This window comes from Cinclus cinclus, chromosome 3, assembly GCF_963662255.1.
Source record: "Cinclus cinclus chromosome 3, bCinCin1.1, whole genome shotgun sequence".
Lineage (NCBI taxonomy): Eukaryota > Metazoa > Chordata > Aves > Passeriformes > Cinclidae > Cinclus > Cinclus cinclus.
The window spans coordinates 3,419,652-3,442,404 of NC_085048.1; the positions used below are offsets into that span (position 1 = coordinate 3,419,652).

General features: G+C 44.7%; 1 protein-coding gene across 1 annotated transcript; it reads left to right on the plus strand.

Moving 5' to 3' along the window:
* The first annotated feature begins 4,904 nt into the window (after positions 1–4,904).
* LOC134041561 (gallinacin-9) lies at positions 4,905–7,435 on the plus strand. Its single transcript, XM_062488397.1, has 2 exons — positions 4,905–4,962; positions 7,269–7,435. Exons 1-2 carry the CDS (start codon positions 4,905–4,907, stop codon positions 7,400–7,402), a joined length of 192 nt encoding a protein of 63 aa, XP_062344381.1. The 3' UTR covers positions 7,403–7,435.
* The last annotated feature ends 15,318 nt before the right edge of the window (positions 7,436–22,753 follow it).

The following is a 22,753-nucleotide window of genomic DNA, read 5'->3' on the forward strand; positions in this document are numbered from 1 at the left end:
TAGAATATATAATTTATATGTATTTAAAAATATACACACACACACCTGAATTAATTAACACAGTGATGGGGTCTGAACTATCCCTCCACAGAGACAAGATTTCAGGTGATGTATACAATCAGACGAGTTTTTAACAACAGTCACAAAATTCAATGTTTTAAGAGCACACTGTAGCAAGGACATCTCACTTCCCATAACCTGGTCATGTCCAACTTACAAAACAGACACTGATGATCTGTTCTGCATCCCTCAAGTTCTTTCTGTGCGCTGGTTTTGACTGGGATTAATTTAATTTGCCTCCCAGTACGAATGGTGGTTTGGATTTGTGCTGGGAACAGTGCTGATAATTCAGGGATGGTTTTGTTATGGCTGAGCAGGACTCAGCCAAAGCCTTCTTTGCTCCACACCCCACCAAGAAGAGGGCTGAGGGTGACAAGGAGTTGGGAGGGGACAGAGCCAGGACAGCTGGCCCCAGGTGGCCCAAGGGATATTCCAGACCATGTGGGGTCATGCTCAGCAACAAAACTTGCAGGAAGAACAAGGAAGGAAGGGAGATTTGGAGTGATGGAGTTTTTCTTCCTAAGTCACTGTTACATGTGGTGGATTCCTGCTCTCCTGGGGATGTCTGGACACCTGCCTGCCCATGGGAAATGGTTCTGCTTTGCTTGTACAGGTTTTGCTTAACTATTAATCTGTCTTTATCTCAACCCACAAGTTTTTTCACTTTCACCCTTCTCATTTTCTCCCCATTCCACCAGGGCAGAAGTGAGCAAAAGCCACAACATCCTGAAGAAAATCTCTGATATTCAATCTGGATAAATTCAGAACAGACTGAGCCTCAGACTTCCTTGAAATATGAAATGAAATATATCTCTGGTGTATAAATCACAGAGGTGCTATTCCAAACAGGATTGTCTCCATTTCTGTCTCTGGATGCTGGACCTTATGTCCATCAAGGTCTGGCAGTTCAGCCCAGCAGCCACCCTCAATTCAGGCTTTTTCTTCCCTTTGTGCCCAATCTCTATGGAGCCCCTTGAGTGTCCATTTCACCTCTGCAGTCCCCACGAGCCTGAGTGGAACCTTGGCCTCATGTGAGACAACTGCCACAGCTCTGCTCTGTGGGTGATCTGCAGGGATCTGCAGGGATCTGCTTCTTCCATCCCAGTTCCCTGCCTTGTTTCTTTCCTTCAGTGACCACTGAGAGTTCTTCCCAATAATTTCCTCATTCCATGTCTATTGAGAACTTGTGTCCTAGGACACCATTGGTGTTTTCCCTTGGAGAGCTGGCGGGGCAGCAGCTGGAACCAAACTCTTTGATGGTGCCCAAGATATGGGAGGAAAGAGTTGTTTTGCTTGATAGTCCCTTTCCAAACCTGATGCATCAAGCTCATCATCCTTGATGACCTTCAGAACAGATCAATTTTCAAAATGATGGTTGGAACAAGGCTTTCCAAAAGTCTGCTATCAGTGACTTATCCCTCTCCCTGCTCTGCTCCATGGCTAGAACATGGATTGGAGATGGGCCCATGACTGCCGTGGACAGGCACTTCAGTCACTAGGACTGGAGTTTCCCCACTGAAAATCAGTTTTATGCATGAGCAGCCTTTACTGAGTGCTCTGTCAAGGAGAACGAACTTCGTGTACCTTCTGCCCACTGCAGACTCTTGTCCCTCTCTCTGTCACCTGTTCCAAGCCCTTAACTTTGGGACAGAGGAACTCAACACCACTTCTTGCTCCTTCCTGTTTATCTACTGCTAGAACAGAGAAGATTGTCACTAAATTAATTCTCCCCTTCTGATCAGGCAGATTAGCTGCTCATCAGTTGAAATTAAAAGCAGGGAAACTCCTCCAGAGCCAAAGATATTTGCACTGGTTTCCCCACAATTCCAAATACAGACCACAGGTGGTGATTTCCCAAGGTGTAAAGGCAAATTTCCCAAGCTCCCTGAAGGATCAGTAATCCAAACAGATGAATTTGCTTTTTCTGGGTGACAAAATTATTTTCCTTCAGAAGGACAGGTCCCATGCAAATTCCACCACCCACTGCTTGGTTGCCAGGTCAAATATTAACTCTTACAGACATCTCAAGATCAACAACTTCCTGTCAGTCATAGCCTCAGTGTTTTCTCTGTTCACTGGAGATGTTTGGAGCATCTTTTCCTGGTCCTCAAGAAGAAGGAAGAAGTGGAGCACCATGTTCAAGCTCCCTTTTCCTGGTGCCAAGCAGTTTCCAAGGGGGCTGTTATCACCCTGGGTACATTCATGTTTCTGGAGGGAGCCTGGACCTGGGACAAGCATTGCTGCCACTCTCCAGCTGGAGCTGGGGAGGGAGTTGTGGAGCCTGGAGCCATCCCCCCTTTCCTTCCCTCTCCCTGATGTTGTTTGGTTCCAAAGAGCATTGAACCATCACTGACATCATGGCCCAATCCCAGCAGGGTTTGCTCAGCAGCCTCACTCCCCAAATTAAACATCCCTGCCCCTTGTGCTGCCTGGGATAGGCAGGAGGGGGCTTATGCAAGGACTAGAAAGCACTTTTCCCTTTTCCATTAAATCCTATTATTTCTACAAGTAAGCTTCACCCTTGATGGTTTTCTTACAGCTGGCTGTGTTAAGATCATGGACTGCACTTTTTTCCTTCTTTTTGTCTTTCCAAAGGTGAAGCTGAGGGTGCAGGTGGATGGGCTGCCTGTCTGAAGCCTTGGGCAGGTGCTCAGAGTGGTTTGGGTGGTGGGGTTGTGTTTGTGTCCTTGATGACACATCAGGAATCAGGGAGATGGTCAGTGTTCCCTATGACTCCTTTAAACAAAATTGCAGGCACATGTGGACACAGAGTTATTTAATTTAAATTATTGTCTCCTTGAAACTTCTTTATCTAGGAGGGGAAAGGAGGAGAGGTGACAGCAATAGCCCATTTTAGAGCCTGTGCCTCTGGTTCAATAATGTGTGTGAAAATACAGGACCTTTCCCTAAACCATCACTGCCCACCCCAGCTCCCACAGCTCCTGGCAGAGGCCTGAAGGTCCATTTCCTCACCATGTTCCTCAAGGATGTGGGCTCCATGAAGTATGGGTGGGAATTCATTTTCTTTGCCATCTGTATCCTCTTGCCATCCACAAGAAGATTTTTGCTTGTTTCTAGTCCTAACATACTGAATTAATGTTGTTTTTTTTTTGTTTGTTTGTTTTTTTTTGTTTTTGTTTTTTTTTTTTTAAGACTGAAGACTTTTAATGCCCCACACCCAACTTGCAGCAGCCAGTTCAGCAAGCACAGATCTCTGTGTGCAGTCAGAGCTCACCCCTGCTCTTGGTCTCCATCATTTCAGTTTGCTGCTCTCACAGAAGCAGTAAATAATTAATCACCCTGTGACTTTGTTCCACTGATGACTTTTGTTTTGTCCTGTTTGCTTGAAAAAAAAATGTTCACTTGAAGTTCCCATATTTCTCAGGAGTGACATTTCCTGGTGACAAGTACAAGGGTTAAGAGACCTTTACAGAGTTCTGGTGACACTCCCTTGGGGCCTTTTGAGATATGTCTGGACCTTCACATGCATGAAAAAAAAAGGTTAGATTTTATTTTCAGATACAGAAATAAGCTACAAGGTGATAAGAGAGGTGGATGCACCACATAGAAGTGTATTTGATATGTTGAATCTGTGAAATCAGAGAGATGTGATTCTTCATAACCACATTTAGCAAGGTGATTGACAGCCAGGAAAAATGTCATTAAACCAAGATCATTTGGGCAACAATGAGTAATTTGGGACACTCTATGCATACCAGATTTGGCAAGAAGGTTCAGACTATGATATCGTTGTTTTCAGGACAGATCTTAGGGGTTGCTGAAGGGAATTAGGATCAGTCTCCTATGACAGCGTGGCAGAACACACAGCAGTGTCCCTTCCAGTCCTGTTTAATGACTTCTGCAATACAAATCCACAGCTAAAGTCACAAATAAAAACTACAGAGGGCGACTGAGCAGTGAACCATGCTGGAAAAACTCCTGGGGGTCTGGAGAACCTGCCATGTCTGCCAGTTTCATAGCCAGGTGAGGGAATATCCATGACCACTTCAGTCCTACTCTGTTCCCTTCTGTTGCAGCCCTACAACTCCAACCCAAGCAAGGACTAAATCGCTGATCCTTTCCTGCATTCATCCTCATCATCACAGAATGGCTTGGGTTGGAAAGAACCATAAAGATCATCCCATTCTAAGCACCTGCCTGGGTAGGAATATTTTCCACCGTCCCAGGTTGCAGCAAGCCCTATCTAACCTGTCCTTGGACACTTCCAGGGATGGGGCAGCCACAGCTTTTCTGGACCTGCTATTGTCTGATCACCCTCACAGCAAGGAGTTTTTCCAAGTATCTCATCTAAACCTGCTCTCTTTCAGCTTGAAGCCATTGTCCCTTGCTCTGTCACTCCATGCTCTTTTCTCCAAGGAGAAGTTCTCTCCTTTGCTCGCCCAGCCTGGCAGCTGAGGGGGAGGAGAAGCTGTCACAAGACCATGGCCAGGAGCCACAGGGCACCATCAGTTCCGCATGGTTTACCACCCTGTGGATCCCAGGAACCCACCTCCCTCCTGCTCCAATCCCGTGCCCTCCCTGGGTGCAGCCCCCCAGCTGGCACGGGGTGCTTTGGCTGCTCGGGTCAGCCAGCGAGATGTGGTCATGGCTCAGGTCGGGATCTCCTAACGAGAGAGGTTGCAACATCTCCCTACATCACCAATCTCCATGGGAACAGGGCAATGAACACTCTGTTCTCCAGGCAGCCACTCCTCCACCCACCTTGTTGTGTCCCAGAGCCTTTATATGCAGAGGTACCACCTGTGCTCGGTCTCGGACAGCTTCTGTTCACACTGCTGTTGTCTCCATTCCTGCACGAGCTACCTTGCTGCCAGCTGCCAGTCATGAGAATCCTGTTCTTCCTCGTCTCTGTTCTCTTCTTCCTCTTCCAGGCTGCTCCAGGTAAGGCTGGAAAGAGATGAGATGGAGGCTAAAAGGGTGAAGATGCAGAGCAGTTCATTAGACCCCAGTGCTGAGAGTCAGAGTACCTCTCTGCTCCTGGAATCCATGACATTCCTATTAGAATTCCCCTTCCCTGGTCACAGTCCTAATTTTCAAGCTATTGAATCAAGTTTCTTGGTAGTGATACTGATGGTTTCTTTCTAGAATATGATGACAAGATGGGGAAAAATGATTCTGTATTGACCTTGGTGCCAGAAAAGATTTTGGAGCAGCTCATTTTGAGTGCCTTAATGTGGCATGTACAGAGCACCCAGGGGATCAGTCACAGCCAGCGTTGGTTCATGAAAAGCTGATCCTGCTTGACCAACTTGATCTCCTCTATGACAAGGTGTCCTATTTAGGAGATTAGGAATCTAGCTGGATTCTGGTAATCCTTGACACCATTTCCACCCAGAATTTTCCTGGAGAAACCGGCTGTTCCTGGTTTGGATGGATGCACTATTCACTGGGTTAAAAATTGTCAGGATGGCCAGGCCCAGAGAGGTGTGGGGAATGGAGTTAAGTCCAACTGAGGCTGTCTCCAGTGGTGCTTCCCAGGGCTCAGTACTGGGGCTGGTCCTGTTTGATATTTTCGTGAATGATCCAGATGAGGGGATTGAGGGTGACCTCAGAAAATGTGCAGATTGTACTAAAGTGGGAGTGTTCATCTGCTGGAGTGCAGGAAGGCAGAGGGATCTGGACAGGCTGGATCCGTGGAATGAGGCAAATTGTGTGAAGTTGAACAAGCCAAGAGCTGTTCACAACAATCCCTGCAGCTCCGGGCTGGGGCAGAGTGGCTGAAGAACTGGAAAAGACCCTGGGGGTGCTGGTGACAGGACATGGACACGAGCCAGGTGTGCCCAGGTGGACAAAGGCACCTGTGCTGTCACAGCTCTGGGGTGGCAGCAGGACCAGGGCAGTGCCTGTCCCCTGTGCTGGCTCTGCTGGGACACCTCCAGTGCTGGGGACAGCTCTGGGACCCTCCTGACAAGAGGGATATTGAGGGGCTGGAGCGTGTCCAGGGAAGGGAACAGAGCTGGGGAAGGGGCTGGAGCACCAGGAGAGGCTGAGGGAGCTGGGAAAGGGGCTCAGCCTGGAGAAAAGGAGGCTCGGGGGGGACCTTGTGGCTCTGCACAACTCCCTGACAGGAGGGGACAGCCAGGGGGGTCAGGGCTCTGCTCCCAGGGAGCAGGGACAAGACAAGTGAATGATATCAAGTTGTGCCTGGAGAAGTTTAGATAGGATATTAAGAAACATTTCTTCACCAGAAGTGTTCCCCATCCCTGGAGGGATTTCAAAGCCCTGTGGATGTGGCACCTGGGGACATGGGTCAGTGGTGGCCCTGGTGGTGCTGGGGAATAGTTGGACTCGATGGTCATGGATGATCCAAGGACCCTTTTCCAACCTGAATGATTTCCTGAGGATTTTAGTGGAACAATTCTTAGAATAATGCTAAAAATGTAACCTGAGAACATGAGAGCTTTCTCTTCTCAAATTCTCACCCGGGTGTCCTGATTGTCTATTCTAGATTAGGATGCCTCATCTGTTTTTGGGAAAAATGTTATCCTGACTGTCAGATTTTGCCTGAACTCTGGATAGGCTGGGTGCATTAAGTGGGTTTGGAGCTCACGTATTATTCCAGACTATTTGGGTGTTTTTGAAGCAACTGAAGTTATCTCAATTTGATTTGCAGTAGTCTTAAATATGTACCAGCTTTCTTAGATCACCAAATGTCTGTCTACCCAAAGAAAAAATGTAGAGCCATTGAGACATCTGTACATGTTTTGGGATTGCTTTCTTGGTCTTTTCCTACTCCATGCCCAACAAAGTGTGTTATTTATATCAAAAAACCCTCTGACCCCTGAGATGGCTGCAGGACTGGTACAATTCCAGTATAATCTCTGGGGAAAAGGCCACCAGCTATTTTCTATCTCTTCATAAAGATTATATGCATTAAACACTATAGGGCTTTTTAATGTAAGAGATAATGGAACAGTAACTTTAAAATCAGCTGAGAGACATAAAAAACATGTAATCCTTGAATAATGTGTGATTAAGAGGAAGGACTCAAGAACCACTGGGACAAAGGGGTTGAAATGTAGTAGACCTAATTTAGAATAAAGCTGTCATGCCTTTCAAATTAGGGATGGAAGCCAATTTGATGGAAAAACCTTAACACAGGGCCAGGTAAATCTCTTGCCTCAAGTCTCCAGTTCTCTGCCAGGACAAACAAACACGAATTTTCTCAATTTTTTTTTTTTTTGCAGCTTACAGCCAGGAAGCCGCTGACACCCTCGCATGCCGGCAGAGCCGGGGCTCCTGCTCCTTCGTGCCCTGCTCTGCTCCTCTGGTTGACATCGGGACCTGCCGTGGTGGGAAGCTAAAATGCTGCAAATGGTAAGAGGAATTCCTCCAGGGAAGTGTTGCTGCACCAAAAGCAAGTAGAATCACTGAGCTTTTCCCCTTTCCAGCATCAGAGCCCCTTCTCCAGCATCCCCCTACAACCTCCAAAAAGTCCCTGCTAATTGCTGGGAGTCCTGTGGGGTGAAAAGAAGGCAGAGCCTTTGTGGTGTTGAAATATTCCAGAGAAAAAAGAGAGATTGTTTACAAGAGTGACAGGACAAGGGGTAATGGCTTCAATTGACAGAGATTAGATCTGGATTGGATGTCAGGAACAAATTCTTCCCTGTGTAGGTGAGGAGGCCATGGCACAGGGTGCCCAGAGAAGCTGTGACTGTCCCATCCCTGGAAATGTTCAAGCCAGGTTGGATGGGGCTTTGAGCAACCTGGGATAGAAGAAGGTGTTCCTGGTTTCCTGGGGCATCAGCAGCCACAAATGAGTATCTGTGGTGTGTGCTGGGAGGTGACAGCCCCATCCTATATTTTATTCTAGGTGAATAACCCATCCTATATTTTATCTGGGTTGTTTTGTGGCCAGAAACAAGGGTCCAGCTCACAAGAGTCTCCAGCTGTCTTTACCCTCATATTATCTTATATACCCTCATATTATCTTTACCCTGATGTCTCCAGCAGTCTGAGGTATTAAGGTACAATTTATTTGTTTGGTGGACGTGCTAAGCACCTGACTTTCCTCTGCAGGACCCCCAGCTCCTAAATCTGACACCTCACTGACCACTGAAACAAGAGCTCTGGATATCTGAGACATCCCCCATCTTTTGACACCGATGGATCCTATCCTCAGTGCCTTGGGGAGCCTTTTCCATAGGGGTGGAGGCCCTCAGGAGCACAAGAACAGCTGGGGAGGAGTTCTTGTCCAATAAAGATATTTGCAGTTTCAATTATAATAAAAGAAAGTTCTTGTGAAACCATGTTGCTGATACTTGCTCATGTATGTCCGGGTGGCTTTGGTTGTTTTTATTGTCTATAAAAATCAGCATGTAAATGAATTTTATTTAACTATATTGAGTCCATGTGTCATCAAGTCCTGTTAAATCACCCCGTGTTGCAGTGATTTGTGTGGCAACATTTATGTTAATAAATGGAAAAGCATTAAAGCCCATTCCAGCTGCCATTCCAGCCCAGAGCTGGGATTCAGGAGACAGGCTCAGTGCTCTGCTCCTTTCCAAGGATGCATCTGCTAACCCAGCCTGAAATATTCTGAATACTAAGGAACTCCAGGGGGGAAGAAGAGCTTGAAACTGTGTGAGCACATTCACAAGATTCTGCTCCTGCTGTCTCTATTTAGTGTAGACCAGTATCATGCCCCTGGAATTGAATTTCTCTGGATTCTAAACTGGTCAAACTGTTTTTCCCTGCACTGCTCTGTCTGGAGGTAGTAGGCTGTGTGTCTATTAGCCTGGATTCTCATCACCAACACTCATCCCTTCCCTTCCCTTCCCTTCCCTTCCCTTCCCTTCCCTTCCCTTCCCTTCCCTTCCCTTCCCTTCCCTTCCCTTCCCTTCCCTTCCCTTCCCTTCCCTTCCCTTCCCTTCCCTTCCCTTCCCTTCCCTTCCCTTCCCTTCCCTTCCCTTCCCTTCCCTTCCCTTCCCTTCCCTTCCCTTCCCTTCCCTTCCCTTCCCTTCCCTTCCCTTCCCTTCCCTTCCCTATCCCCAGTGCAAAGGCTACAAGGATTTGAGCCAAGGGGTGACTCAAGGTGTCCGTGCTCTCCGTGCCAGGAGCTGCTGGATGGCTCCAGGACTTCCATGGATTCTCAGCCTGGTGAGCTGGTGTCATCTCTCCACTGGCCTAATCATAGTGAGTTTGAGAGTCACAGAATCATGAAATGGTTTTGGTGGGAAAGGACCATCCAGCTGCACCCCAGCCATGGGCAGGGACACCTTGCACTGTCCCAAGTTGTTCTAAGCCCTGTCCAGCCTGGCCTTGAAGCTATTCTTGATGAAATTAATAGTGATTAGGACAAGGACATATTCCTGTCACCACATGGGCTTGTTTTCCTCCCGTTTTCTTGGAGAAGTTTACCACAAGGCACATCTCACACTGATTCCAGGTGAGACCCTCCAGCAAAAACACACAGCAAGAGAATTCCTCATGGGGATAAGGAGGTTATACCTCATGGGGATAAGGATCAAACACAGATCTTCCAGAGCAAGTTTATTAAAATTTATTGTGATGTGCAGACTATGAAATATAAACACCTTAGCTGAGTATTCTGGCATTACTCATGTTATTGATGACTTCAAAAGGAAAATAATATAATAATAATAATAATAGCTAAAGAATAGCTGTTCTGAGGGACAAAGGAAGAACTTTGCATCCTCTCACAGGCACAGACTCCTGCATGCTGGTGACCTCTCTGGGACAGATGTTAACACAATAAAATTTCAGCAGCAAAACATTTTTAAAAATGAAAAACACTGGTCTTTTCTGGGTGGTTCAAGAATTGCTTTGGAGTTTTTTCAGGTCATTAAGGATGTTTTTGGAGGGATTTGTTCTTTTTCTGTTGTTCACCTTGTGCGTGCACCTGTATGTCAAATGCAGTTTGCTCAGAATTCCAGATTTTCCAGTGGGATGATGCATCCCTTTAACTGCCAGAAGCTCTGGTTAGCCCATCTGAGATGTCAGTGGTCACTAATCATACTGCAAAAAAAAAGGCAAGAAACTTTCAGATTTTGTACTTACAACCAGAAAGGAATGAAATAAAATGCACAGAAGGGATTGAACGAGCACCAAAGGCTGATATCCCTGAATCCAACTCTTCTGGATATTAACAGTCCTGCTGCTGCTGAATTTTAATCATTAATTGCTTCTCTATTTTAATTAATAATGAATTGACCACACTCTGTGCCTGAAGCTTCCTACTCCTCTTGGAATTTCTGGTATGGAAAAGAGTTCCTGCTGCTCATGCTTTGTTTTTAACATCTCTTGATACTAATATTGAACAAAGTTTAAGTAAAAGCCTCCAATAATAAAAATACCTGCAGCATTTTACAAGGCAAAAGAGAAACAGAAAATGAAATGTTAGAATCAATGGAGGCAGAGTGTAAATATTCAGGCATATTTGTTACTGCACTTTCATATTGGAATAAAGATATTGGGTGAACTTTAGTATTCCAGTAAGGAATTTGAGGAAATTAATCACAGAATTAAAGAATTATTTTAAATTGAAAGGACCTAAAAGACCATCTTGTTCCAACTCCCTACCATGGGCAGGGGCACCTTTCACTAGACCAAATACTTTGATTTTGTCTAGAAGAGGAAGTTTATGAGAAAAAAAAAATCTGGGAGAGCAACATGACTTTTGGGCTGTTCTTCTGACTCTGGGACCAGGCAGCCTTTGCAAGGTGGAGCATGCAGGTTTCCTATGAATCTGGTCCAAAAATCCCAGGTCTCAGGACTGTGTGCACATCAAGACCTGTCTCCTTTGAAGCCAGTACCACTCATCATGAGCAGCTTGAACCAGCTAATGGGAACAGCAGCAAGAAGAGTTCATTTCTGGCTAATTAATCATCTCTGCCAAAGAGATTTCACTGTGATCTTTCCCACGAGGCACTTGAGCTGCATCATTAGTGGTACAGAGGGAAGCAGTGAGGAAATCCTCAGGAAAGCCTATATCTGAATGCTGGAGGGGTTTTCCATCTAAAGGGCAGCCTGGATGTGCAAAAATGAGTCATAGATGAGCAATAAATTCCAAGAAATCCCTGGAAATGTTCAAGGCCAGGTTGGGTAGGGGCATGGAGCAACTGGATCTTCTTGATGGATTCCATGATAATGGGGGTGGAAGAGATGATCTTGAAAGGCCCTTTACAATCCAAACCCTTCCAATTTTCTATCTAAAGGGCAGACTGGATGTGCAAAAATGAGTTCATAAGTGAGTAATAAACCCCAAGAAATCCCTGGAAATGTTCCAGGCCAGGTAGGACAGGGTTTGGAACAACTGGATCTTGGATAATGGGGGTGGAATAGATGACCTTGAAAGGCTCCTTCCAATCCAAGCCCTTCCAATTTTCCATCTGAAGGGCAGACTGGATGTGCAAAAACAATTACTAATAAATTAGTAATAAACCTCAAGAAATCCCTGGAAATGTTCAAGGCCAGGTAGGACAGGGGCATGGAGCAAGTGGATCTTGTTGAAGGATTCCCTGATAATAGGGGTGGAATAGAAGACCTGGAAAGGCCCCTTCCAACCCAGGCCCTTCTGTGGGTGTGTGATCCATTACATCCTGGACTCACCACGGTCCTACAGCAGGGAATTCCCTGCTGGCAGCGTCCAAAGGGTCTCGTGTGGGGTGGGGGGCAGTGGTCCCTGGAACAGACCCCCCCAGCCTGTCTGCACTGCACCTCAGTGTTGGGGGCACGCAGGAAACCTGGGCAGAATAAAAACAAAACCAATGCAGAGTCGTGATTAACCTTCCCAAAGAAGACTAAGAACAATCCACGTTATAGCACGGCAGCAGTGTTGAAGTTTACTTGCAGGCTGGCCACTTCCACACCATTAAATTCCCTTATTTTCCAAACTGGGAGGGTTCAGTGCATCCAATGCATCCATTTGGTGTCTGGTCACTGCTAAAAATGTGCCCAACACACTGGTAGCACTTAGGCCATAGGCAAAAGGGACTAAACCTCTTTTGTTAAATTTCTATTTCTTTCTATTTCTATTTCTATTTCTATTTCTATTTCTCCCTATTCCTATTCCTATTCCCATTTTTTCCACACTCACAATTTTCCCTCTGAATTTCCTTACAGTTTATTTAACTCTTACCTGAAGTGCCCTGGAGCATTAAGAGAAGAACTGCAAAGAAAAAGGAAAAGATCTTCATGGCCAAATTCAGTGCCAACAAATAAACAGATGCTAAGAAAAAGACAAACAAAAAAAGAAGTCATGCATTTAACCTGCATTTGTAATCACCCAGCACAAAGACTATTAATGACAAATTAGCTGCAATTTTTAAAATAAAAATTGGCATTTCTGTAATAGAGTAAATGTTCTAGAATGAACCTATAGAAATAACAGTTTTCAAGGAAAGATAAATTTGAAAGCATATTGCATAAGATTGATAAAATGTATTTATGACTATAAATGCTGTTATCAATTTTTGAATTTGAGCAACTCTGTTGAGTCTGGCTGGGATGGAGTTAACTTTAATCATGGCAGCCCATACAGTGCAGTGCTTCACATTCAAAGCGAGTTATTTAATGACTAAAATATGCATTTTATTCAATTTATAACTTAAGCCTTTCCAATTTCTTGGAATATAAATATTCAAAAGCTTTAATTACTCAAATAATGGTAATTTTTTAGCTTACAAGCCAGTAATTGCTCCCTGAAATATCTTAACAGAAAATCTAAGGAGCCATCTATCCATCCTGGAAGCCCTGAATTATCTCTCCACCATCATTTCTTGCTGCAGATTCCAGCTACCTTTGGGAAATCATACCAACTACAATAACCAGCTAAATGCATTACTGAGATACCAAGCACTGACCATTTCAGATATTCACGGGGATTTAACTAAGCTGCAATATTCTACATCTTGAATGATTAATTTCTTTTTAGAGGAGCAACAAATTTTATTGAAAAATTACGTGTTTTTCTGCTCTTTGTTTGAAATCAGTGTGAAAACTGCACCTTTAGCTCACCCAAGAGGACCTGAGGAGAGGGGGATGGTGGGTCCTGCCTGGTTCCACTCCAGAGGATCTTCACGGAGTGGTGTCTCATCCCAGAACAACTGTTTTTATACATTCTCTGGGTGGCAGAGCTGCCACAGACCAGCTGGCCAAGGACATGGACTTGTCACAGCAATTCCCAGCAGCTGGAATGTCACTTCCCAGCAGCTGATGGGGGGCGGTGACCGCTCGTGACCTCCCTCCCCTCTCCCTGGAACATGAGTTGGCTCTTCCCAAAAACACCTCACGTGCCTGGGACACACAGGTTGGGATCCAAGGGAGGACCAAACCCTGCAGGGCTGTCTCTGGAGCCTGCAGATGCATCCACAGCCCTGAAACAGCCGGATTAGGGAAGCTCCGATTTTGCAATTACTCTCCCGTGTGAAATACAGGTGAGACCCCTCTGTGTTCATAGAATCCCAGAAGGGTTTGGGTTGGAATGACCTTAAAACTCATCCCATTCCACCCTCTGCCGTGGGCAGGGACATCTTCCACTATCCTAGGCTGATCCAAGCCCTGTCCACCCTGGCCTTGGACACTTCCAGGGATCCAGGGGCAGCCACAGCTTCTCTGGGCACCCTGTTCCAGGGACTCACCATCCTCCCAGGGAGCAATTCCTTCCCAATATCCCATCCATGCCTGCCCTCTGGCAGTGGGAAGCCATTCCCTGTGTCCTGTCCCTCCATGCCTTGTCCCCAGTCCCTCTCCAGCTCTCCTGGAGCCCCTTTAGGCTCTGGAAGGGGCTCTGAGCTCTCCCTGGATCCTTCTGTTCTCCAGGTGAACACCCCCAGCTCTCCCAGCCTGGCTCCAGAGCAGAGGGGCTCCAGCCCTTGGAGCATCCCCATGGATGGACTTTCTCCAGCAGGTCCATGTCCTTTTGTTGGGGACCCCAGGTAGGATGTCACAAGAGAAGATTGCCCCCCCTTGACCTGCTGGTCACTCTTTATTGGATTTGCCACATCTGTGTTCTGCTTGTCCCACAGAAAATAATTATGTTTGAGTAATTAATTCCAGGGAAGCACCCACTTCCACACAGCCTTTCTGATTCCAGATGGCCAAAGGAAACAACTTTCACAGAAAATATTTTGGTAAAATATGTGCCCTCAGAGGATCTGGACTACAGAAACTGATGGTAGCCCTGGTTTAACCTGAACCTTGTGAGCCCAGATGTTGTGTTTTCATTGTCATACACCAAGAGACCAGGAAAAAAATCCCGTACTTCAAAGAGCATTCACCTACCCGGGTATCTCCCAGAAGATGGCAATGAAGAGCTAATGCTGAAATTCCCCTCCAGCTACGTTCTTCAGTGAAGAGTACAGAAATTATTCTGACAGCAGGGTTTTATGGATTTTTTTTCCCTTAATTATACTGATGTCTTTTGAGTCCCAGCACTGATATGTGAGTAAATGATGTTTTCTGACAGGTCAGAGCCCTCCCTGCTCTGCACTCTGCTGTGGATTCCTCTGATGGACAAGAAACCAGTCACTGCTCTCAAAATCATATTGACAGGACTCGAGGAAATGGAATGAAGCTGACTGGGGGGAGGTTTAGTTTGGACATCAGGAAAAGTTCTTCATCCAGAGGGTGGTTGGGCACTGAACAGGCTCCCCAGAAAAAGACAGCTACTTAAAATCCCATTCCTGTGTAATTTATTTGGAAGAATGTAAATATTTGCTGTATAATATGGAAGAGCACTTGTTTCTGTTATTTGGATTTGGATTTTGTTCTTTAAAATAACCCACAAAAATTTAAATAATTCAAGTGATGAAATGCAAAGAAGAAGAAATATACACTGTGAATATTAACTGTATAAATGGGTTTTTAGAGGCACAGAGCTCTGAACTGAGAATTCGGACTAACCTTCTGAAAAGGAGATTAAAATAGGATAAAACTATTCTTTCTTCCTGTTTTTCCACTTCATGCTTGTGCCACCTGCACAAAGTGGAACAAAACAGATCCAAGCTCAAATATCAGGGTTTGGATAAGATCTTTAACTAATTAATTTTATTTATTCTTATGACTGATGGTAAACTTTCTTTAAATATCTTAAATACTGTAATTTAACTCTTATTTTCATTCCAACATACTGTATTGACTCAAAACATTGTTTTGGCCACTTATGATTACAAAAGTTATACTTTTCACCTGTTTCTTGGCAGTTAAACACTTGCAATTAAAGAATGAGTTTTGCAAATCAATTAATATTGCATCCTGAAAGCACTTTGACTACTGAATGTCTTAGTTCTCTTTTCCTGGGGTACTGCAAAGGACATGGTGTGGAGCCCCCAAAATTATGTTCTCCGAGCATAAATATTTATTTGTATGCCTATGCATAGAGTCTATAAATAATCTAAGAGAAACAAAGGCCGGATTTACTCAACTGGTTTATATTTTATCTCTGCTGAAGAACATGCAAATAGAGAAGAATAATCCAGATATCCTAACCTGTGGTTTACTCAGCAATTAATTTCAGAGATTGTTTATTTAAATGTGGAGAAATTCTATAATTATATTTTTTACTCTCCTGTTTCTCTATTTCCCTCCTAGCAAATCCACACTAACGTAGATATATTTATATATAAAATACTGTAAAAATGAATATGTGGAAGGACTCTTCGAAGTCCCAGTTGATTTTTTATCACTCAGCACACCACAGACTTTGTTCCCAGTGAAAATCCAGGTCTCAGTTCCTTTGCCCACACTTAGACAAATGCTGCCTGAGGTGTCCCTGTGTCCCATCCTTCCTTCCTGGCTTGCTTTCCTCTCTCCTGACCCTTTCCTACCAGTCCCAGGAAGAGATGTAAGCCAGCCCTAAATCACTCTAGGAGCTGGTGTGAAGGCCACTGGGTTAAGCCCTGTGTGTCCATGTGTGACCTCAGCTTACCTGTGACAATGAGATGTGCCCAGACACTCGAAGCAATGAGGATCCTTCACCTTCTCTCTGCCATCCTCTTCCTCCAGCGTCCTCTGTGCAAATGACAGGAAGGGTGACAGACCTTTGGTACGATTGCCCAACATTTGTCCCCACAGCACCTCCACACCTGGCAAAAAAAATGGCATGAAATCCATGTGGGAACAACCCTGTTGTCCATCCACTGACCTTGGACAGCCCTGTGGAAAACTGCCCAGACCTGATTTGGCCAGACCCTGCCTGGAAATCCCATCTGCTCTTGGGTATTTTGAGCAGAGAGGTGGAGTGAGCTGCCCCTGCTCCCTTTGGGAATTGCACCTCTCCCACAACAAAGGGAAGGCACAAACAAACAGGCTTTGTCAGCTGCTTCCAAAACTCTGGAAACACGAGGATAAAAGTGCTGCTTGGAGATCCAGAGAGCAGAAATTGAACTTTACATCTCTAAAGCTTCAGTAATATTTATCTGTGCTTCCTTGACTGCATGTAAAGCTGTGATTTATCCCATGTGGAGTTGGCCTATCTGGGAACAAACCCTAGATTTTACTAACCTGAAGGTGGGACATCTGAGCTGGTTTTTCATTCAGGACACTCAAGCAGCTCTAAAGCTGATATACCTTGAGGAAGATATTCCCAACATTGAGATTTCTTAAAATCCACACAGATTTCCACAGCCCACTCCTGTCCTCTTCCTTATGCAATTTTGAGATCCCTCCTAGGCATCAAGGCTTCTGGTTGTGCTGGCTTCTTGGTCCAGAAGTAAAGCACCACAGCAGTCACCAGGGGAAGCTGGTGACATTACCAGCGATTATTTTCCAGGGAAGGGGAGGAAATTTTTCCCTGTAAGGGTAGTGAGGCCCTGGCACAGGTTGCCCAGAACAGCTGTGGCTGCCCCTGGATCTCTGGAAATGTTCAAGGCTGGGGTGGGCAGGGCTCTGAGTAACCTGGAGCAGTGGGAGGTGTCCCTGCCCATGGAAGGAGGTTGGAAGTAGATGTTCTTTAATGCCCATTCCAACTCATATAGTTCTGTGTCTCTTTGATTTTCTAAAATCAAAACCAACTTCTAGGAGGAAAAAGAAGGGGGAAGGCAGATAATTTACCTTTTTTTTTTTCTGTTTTCTTCTGGGATTCTGGTTTGACAGAAAAATATTGCTTGGCTTGGAATTTTCTCTGGCTACTTGTATACATATGTCAGAGATTCAGGCTTCATTCAGGTGTGAGGTCACCATGATGTTAGCAGAATTTTGGTGATGTCACGTTCACAGAAGGAAAACCTGATAACCAAGAGATCTTTAAGATCCCTTCCAAACCAAGCCACTCTGGGATTCTACAACTGAGGAGCCCTCAGGATCAGAAGGAGCATTCAGTGAATGTTCCCAGGTATTTTACATCACCCTGCGGTCTAACGTGCATTACGCAAACTTGGATGGTCTAAGATGGGTTGCACAAAGATCAGGGGCTCTGTGGTGAAAGCCGTCTCAAAGTGGACCTTCCTTTCTCATTGGAGGAAGCAAATTACAGGCTGGAAAAGGCTTTTTTTTTTTTTTTTTTTTTTTCCACTGGACAATGACTGCATTGGCTCATCCCCAGCCCTTTATAGGCGTGTTTGGGTGTGGTGCATCCACGGGAGGCCAGAAGCAGCAGTGACCCTCCATCTTCTCCTCAGGTAACTCTGCCTGGTTCTGGAGAGCCACCCTCACCTCTCCATCTTCACAAACCTCTCTTCCTTTCACCAGTCTCAAGTTTCTGCTTTGATTAACCTTCCCTCTCTTTACTCCAGCAGGGGCCTCCTGTGTGTACATGTTCTGTAGAACCATGGGTTGGCTCCTTGCAGGGCTTCCAGGAGGAACAGAGATCTGAGAACCTTCCCTTGAGACATCAGAGACAGAAATGTCTGTTTTACTCCAGGAACAGACACCCAGCCAGCACAGCAGCTGAGCTTTGCATTTTGAGCCACATATCTCACCAGAATGCAGTAGCATTTTAAATGAGTTGCTACCTTAATTAATACTGAAAAGATAGATGTCTTTTATTAGACTTTCCTAAGGGTTAAGATTGGCTCATTCTCTGAACTCTTTGTGTATGTCAGTGTGTGGAAGGGGGATAACTTGTGGGCCTATGCTGGTATCAGAGTAACCTACTTGGTGCTGAAGAGATCTGGGATATATTTTTTTTCAGTGCAGTAAAAACAAAATTAAAAGAAGAAAATAAAAAGGATAACCAGCACCAAAACACCATAAAATCTCAGTATTACTTAGGTTTTGAGCTAACCCAGGAGTTTCTAGTCTGAATCTGTGCTTAAAGTGGTACTAGTTAGGTCAGGTTGTTGAGAGATGCACTTCTTGGAATTGCTAATATCTCCAAGGATGAGGTTTTTCACTCTGTTTCTTGTACAAATCCGCTGGGCAAAGATTTTGGCTGTGGTGTCTCTGGACACATTTTTTAAGTAGTTCCTCATCTCCTCTGTCCAACGCTGTTCCACCTTGTGATCTCTGCTCAGTTCAGGTAAAGAATTCACATCCCAGCTGTGGCCATGAGGATCCTTCACGTGCTCCTTGTTGTCCTCTTCCTGATGCTCCAAGGGGCTGCAGGTAAGGAGTGAGGGGAGTGAAGAAGAAGACTGCATTCACTTTTGATCTCTTTCATAGCAAATGACTCTTCTCTTTGTGCTGTGCAGGACAACAAGTGTTTCCTAGGCTACATAATTCTTGTTTGCTCCAAAATGGACGCTGCTTCCCAGGGATTTGTCGTCGCCCGTTCTACTGGATTGGAACGTGTAGAAATGGATTTTCTTGCTGCAGAAAGTGAGTAGAAATGCAGGGATCTCTGTGGGAAGGGCTCATATCCTCATTGTCTTTTCTCCAGAGCAGCATCTTAGAGGCACAGCTCCTGCCACCTTGTACCACTTCACTGGTGCCAAACCTGCTGGCATAGAGGGGGAATTCACATCCCATGGCAGCCTCTGCTCTGATGTCATGAGATAAGGAGAACATCTCTGCAGAAAACCTACAGGTGGGGAGCCTGAGACTCTCTGTTCTTCATGCAGGGGCTGGAGTAGCTGAAGAGTCTCTGGCTTAGCCTTGGAAATCCTTCCTGCTTCTCCTGAATGGCTCCTGGGAATCACCCTGCTCCCATGGCTGCTGGTGGCACCAGTTCCTGCTGCAATGAAAAGCTGTCACAATCTTCCCTTGCAGTGAAGCAAACATCACAAGCATGAACTGTGGAAACTATTTCTTTCCTCTCCTTTAATAAAATCAGTTATCGTCGCATTCATGTGGTTGAGCCTTGGGTGATTCTTTGTAGGGAAGGAGGGAAACATTTTCCCTGTGAGGGTGGTGAGGCCCTGGCACAGTGTGCCCAGAGAAGCTGTGGCTGCCCCTGGAAGTGTTCCAGGACAGGTTGGACAGGGCTTGGAGTACCCTGGGATAGTGGAAGTTGTCCTTGCTTTTGGTAGGGGGTTGAGATGATTTTTAAGGTCCTTTCCAACCCAAACCATTCTGCAATTCTACAAATGAAGAGCCCTCAGTACCAAAATGAGCAGTCATTGCAGTCTCAAAGTGAACCTTCCTTTCTCATTGCAAGAAACAAAATGCAGACTGGAATCTGTGCTTCTGTCTCTTTTTGCTTGCCCTCACAGCCTACCAGTGTAGATAAAGCCAAGAGAACTCCAGATGTTTCCTTCAGAGGGCCTGGAGGCATCTGAGAAATTTTGCTTCTGAGTGGACCTTATGCAAAGGAAAACTGGGAACATTTTGAAACATATCAGCAACACAAAACAGGAAAAAAATGTAAAAAATAAAGGGGAAAGAGAGTAAAAAAAATCTGTTCCTGAGAGTTATGGATGTTCAGCATAGTGATTTGGTTGTTATCTCTTCAAAAGCAGTTGCTGAACAGTCACACAACAGTGCCAGTGGAATATGTTACCAAACTCAGATGGTTTGGACTCCTAATGACTTTTTGGGTGAGTCTGGAGAGGTGACAACATTTTTTAAAAAGCCCTCTGAAGAGCAAATTGTGGTTCTGTGAGAGACACAGCTGCCACTTGTGCTGCTCTGCAGAATTATTGCTCGTGGCTCTTACTGCAAAACACCTCCTCCTGCAATGCTTCTGGGTTTCTACTATCCCTACTGTTACTTCTATGTTTCATTTCTAATAATCTTATTGCAAATGTATATTTAAAGTTCATGGAACAGTCTCTCTCTTTTATCCATAAAGGAAAAACTGTGAAAATAGGATGTACTTAGATATTTCCTTTTAGGATATCTGCAACTGGTTGAGATTAACCCTGCCATTTTTCTCTAGAAAATCTGATCTAGTTTAGAAAAGTTCTTTGAATTTAAGAAACTTTGGGGTACCTGGCCTGTGACAAGGAGCTTTGATCATACACACATCACTGCCAGTCATGTTGTGGTTCTCAAAAAAAGAAAAGGGACTCTGCCCTTGTACCCCAGGACCTTCAGTTAGCTGTCAGGTCAAAAGATAGAGCCAGAATTGTTCATGCAGATGTTAACCTCATCATTTATCCAAGATAGTTGCATAATCATTAGTATTGAGCTTGATTAAATAAATTTTGTGTACAGTTTGAAGCACTTTAAGCGTAACACTACTGAAAGACGTCCCTAATATTCCTTCTTTATTTTCAAGAGAAAACTTCTAGGAGCAGAGTTTGTGTCTCTCCTTTTTTGCTCCTAATTGTTTCATCTTCTGTGACAGATACAAACTCCTAAGATGGAGATAAGATTCTCCTTCTCTGGAAGGCAATCTTGGTAAAATTACTCAAATATCTTGATTTTAAAAGGGTGAAAGACATTCCTTCTTCACTTTGCAGCCTCCTGCGAGGACGTTTCCCATTGGAGTGTATCCCACCTGCATCAGGCACAGCAGCTCCTCAGCACTGTATTATTACACAAAACGCTGACCACACCATAATATTTGAAAGTGTTTGATTGTCTCTCACTCAGAAGGAGCTGCAGATGGGGATGGAAAGATTGTCCACCCTAAGAGCCACAACCCAAAATCTTGCTGAGTTCTGCCAAAGGTGCTCCACCCCTCCTCTGCTTCTCCCTTCCCCTTGTCCAGGAAGAGGTTTTTTGATGGGCTGGATGGGACTGTGACCATGTGAAATTTATATTAAACAGGGCCAAGGATGCCCAGTGCTAAAGCCAAGCCCTCAACAGTACTTGCACATAGGATCTTACACACAATAAAAAATTAATGATGCACCTTTGTTTCCTTGAGGAATTGGGTTGGGTAAGAGTAACAGTTGGCAAGTTAACCACAAACACTTGGCAAGAGGTGAAGCAACTGCAACTTTTGCAATTTTATTCCCTCAATTTTTCAGTTTTATGGCCAGATGTTGGCAGTCACACCAGAAATTCAATTATGATTTTTTTCCTATTGCAGACACAGTTCACATACAAAATTATCTAGAGAATAAAAAGCTGTGTCAGGGTATGGTTGTAAGGGAGAGGGTTTGTGGTCATGTTCTCATGTACATACAGATAATTTCTGTATTTCAGGTACTTCTGTGTACCTATATACTTGGACAGGGCTCTGAGCTAGTTCTGGGCTGACCTGATCTAGTTGAAGATATCCCTGCTCATTGCAGAGGGCTTGAACTTATTCATCTTTCAATAATCCCTTCCAATTCAGACTATACTATGATTCTACTTAAGAACTTAATATCAAAATAATGAGAAAATTACATGTTAGAAGGTAAACTAGTCAGCAATTAAAATATTTCAGTTTAATTTTGTTACTAAAGGTTCTGTAAGACATGGTATCATTTGCAGAGGTCTTGGTCAATTAGAAACACCAATCATTCAAATTAGCTAATGTATCATTACCTATTACAATGCACTTCACATACCATGTTAAAATACTGCATGAACAATATTTGTTTGTTGATTGCAGGGAGGTTTAAAGTAAAATATGGCCTGAAAAAGTATTTAATATCTTAGAATCATAGAAACATAGCATGGTTTGGATTCTAAGGGACCTTAAAGACCATTTAATTCCAACCTCCCCGGTGTAGACCCAGACACCTTCCACTATCTCAGGTTGCTCCGAGCTCCATCCAGCCTGGTTTTGAACACTTCCAGGGATGGAGAAGCTGCAGCTTCTCTGGGAAACCTGTGCCTGGGCCTCACCAGCCTTACAGGGAAGAATTTCTTCTTAACATCTATTGCAAACCTGCCTTTTGTCAGTTTAAAACCATTTCCCCTTGTCTTGTCACTGTCAGTCCATATAAAAGTCCCTCTCCCTCCTTTTCATAATACCCCTTTAGATACTAAGATGGAGTCTAAGGTTTCCCTGGAGCCTTCTCGTTCCCAGGCTGAACACCCACTCTCTCCACCCTCTCTCCACCTCTTTACAGGAGAGGTGCTTCATCCATGCAGAAGTTGGGTGCTACTTCCCATGGCAGAAGAAGCAGAGGTCAACAGCTGGAAGGCTAGAAGCAGATAAGCAAAAACTGAATGCTCATCTAAGGCATAATGTGGTTTTGGAATGATCAACTGAAGGCCCTGTGGAAGACAGAAGCATCAAAAAATCAACCAGAGTCCTGGAAAAAAAAGCTCAAGCAGGAGCTTTGGGGCCTGAGGGTCCAAAGACATGCTCTGGCACTAGATTTGCCTAAATTTACATATTTCTCATCAGCTAGAAGGGTGTCCAGGAACATAACCATGATGTATTCACTTTATTTCAGTACATTTTGTTTTACTCAGGCATCTTCAGTGGCCACTGGCCAGGAAGCCAATG